This window comes from Numida meleagris, unplaced genomic scaffold, assembly GCF_002078875.1.
Source record: "Numida meleagris isolate 19003 breed g44 Domestic line unplaced genomic scaffold, NumMel1.0 unplaced_Scaffold662, whole genome shotgun sequence".
NCBI classification, from domain to species: domain Eukaryota; kingdom Metazoa; phylum Chordata; class Aves; order Galliformes; family Numididae; genus Numida; species Numida meleagris.
This window is the reverse complement of record NW_018364877.1, coordinates 26,260-27,553: the sequence shown is the minus strand read 5'-3', so window position 1 is coordinate 27,553 and position 1,294 is coordinate 26,260. Positions and strand designations below refer to the sequence as shown.

At 55.7% G+C, this 1,294-nt stretch overlaps 1 protein-coding gene across 1 annotated transcript in view; it reads left to right on the top strand.

Moving 5' to 3' along the window:
* The window catches only part of LOC110391946, a 7,939-nt gene extending 6,650 nt beyond the window's left edge, over positions 1-1,289 (top strand). Inside the window, exon 3 of the mRNA XM_021383902.1 lies at positions 6-1,289. Coding sequence (XP_021239577.1) covers positions 6-1,289 — 1,284 coding nt within the window. The remainder of the gene's footprint in view (positions 1-5) is intronic.
* Positions 1,290-1,294: the final 5 nt, after the last annotated feature.

Genomic DNA, 1,294 nt, shown 5'->3' with positions numbered 1-1,294 from the left:
TTTACATCATCTGGAGGAAACTTTCCCCGAAACCAGAGAATGCGGAGTGGCAGGGAATCTGGAGAGGGCTGGGAAACGTCTTAGAAGCGTGGGGAGCCCCGGGGTCGTCGCGTCAAGAACGGGAAGAAGCAGCAGCAGCAGCAGCAGGGGAGGAAGGAGAGGAAGATCCGGGCGAGGGGCCCTCCCCAAAACCCCCGGCACCGAGAAGGGCAAGGGAAGAAACAAAGAGACACGGAGAGGAGAGCGAGGAGGAGGGAGGCACTGCTACCACTGCTCGCCAACCTCTGGATAGGACTGAGATCCAAGGCTGGAGAAATGAGTTTGCGCGGCGCCCGAACGAGGCCGTTGTCTCCTGGTTGGTTCGGTGCTGGGACAGGGGGGCCAGCAGCTTGATTCTAGATGGAAACGAAGCTCGCCAGCTGGGAAGCATTGCCAGAGACTCAGCCGTTGACAGAGGGATCGGCAGGTGTCTGCCCGGAGCCACCAACCTCTGGGAACGAGTGTTATTAGCCGTGAAGGAAAGATATCCCTTCAAAGACGACCTGGAGCCCGAGATGAGAAAGTGGCACACTGCTGAAAAGGGCATCCAGTATCTGAGAGAAATGGCCGTGGTGGAAATGCTGTATGACCCCAGGTTTGTTCCTAACAACCCGTGCCAGGACCACGATCCCGAGAGACTGAGATGTTCTCCAGATCTCTGGCGGAAACTCACCCGAACAGCAGCAGAAACGTACGCGGGTGCGCTGGCAGCAACCTTTGAGAGATACGAGGGCCGGCAGAGGAGACCCCCGGTTTTTGAACTGATGCTTACACTTCAAAACTTGGAGGAAATCCTCCCCCCCTCTCACGCTTCCATTTCAGCCGTCACAGAAGTGAAAGAAGAACTGGAGAAAATGAAGAAGAATCAGGCCGCTTTACTGGGGGACTTGTCCCTCTTGATGGATTGTGACGAACCCGTTTCTGCAGCATCAGAAGCACCCGATGGAGATCAGGAGGATCTGAGGAGGCTGCTGAAGGAGCTGATCCGACTGATTAAAGGTGAAATCTCCCCTTCACCTGCATCATCAAAAGTCTCAGCTCTCCAAGGCAGACGCCTTCCTGCTCGAGCAAATAATGACGGCGGTAGATCCATGGCCCGAGCCGCCTTGTGGAGTTACTTACGGGAGCATGGAGAAGACATGAAGGAATGGTTTAAGAAACCCACTCCTGTACTACGAGCACGGGTGAGAGAATTACAGCGCAGATCAAGCAGCGAGGCCATTGCCCCAGGTACTGCAGGGAACCCATAGAGGGG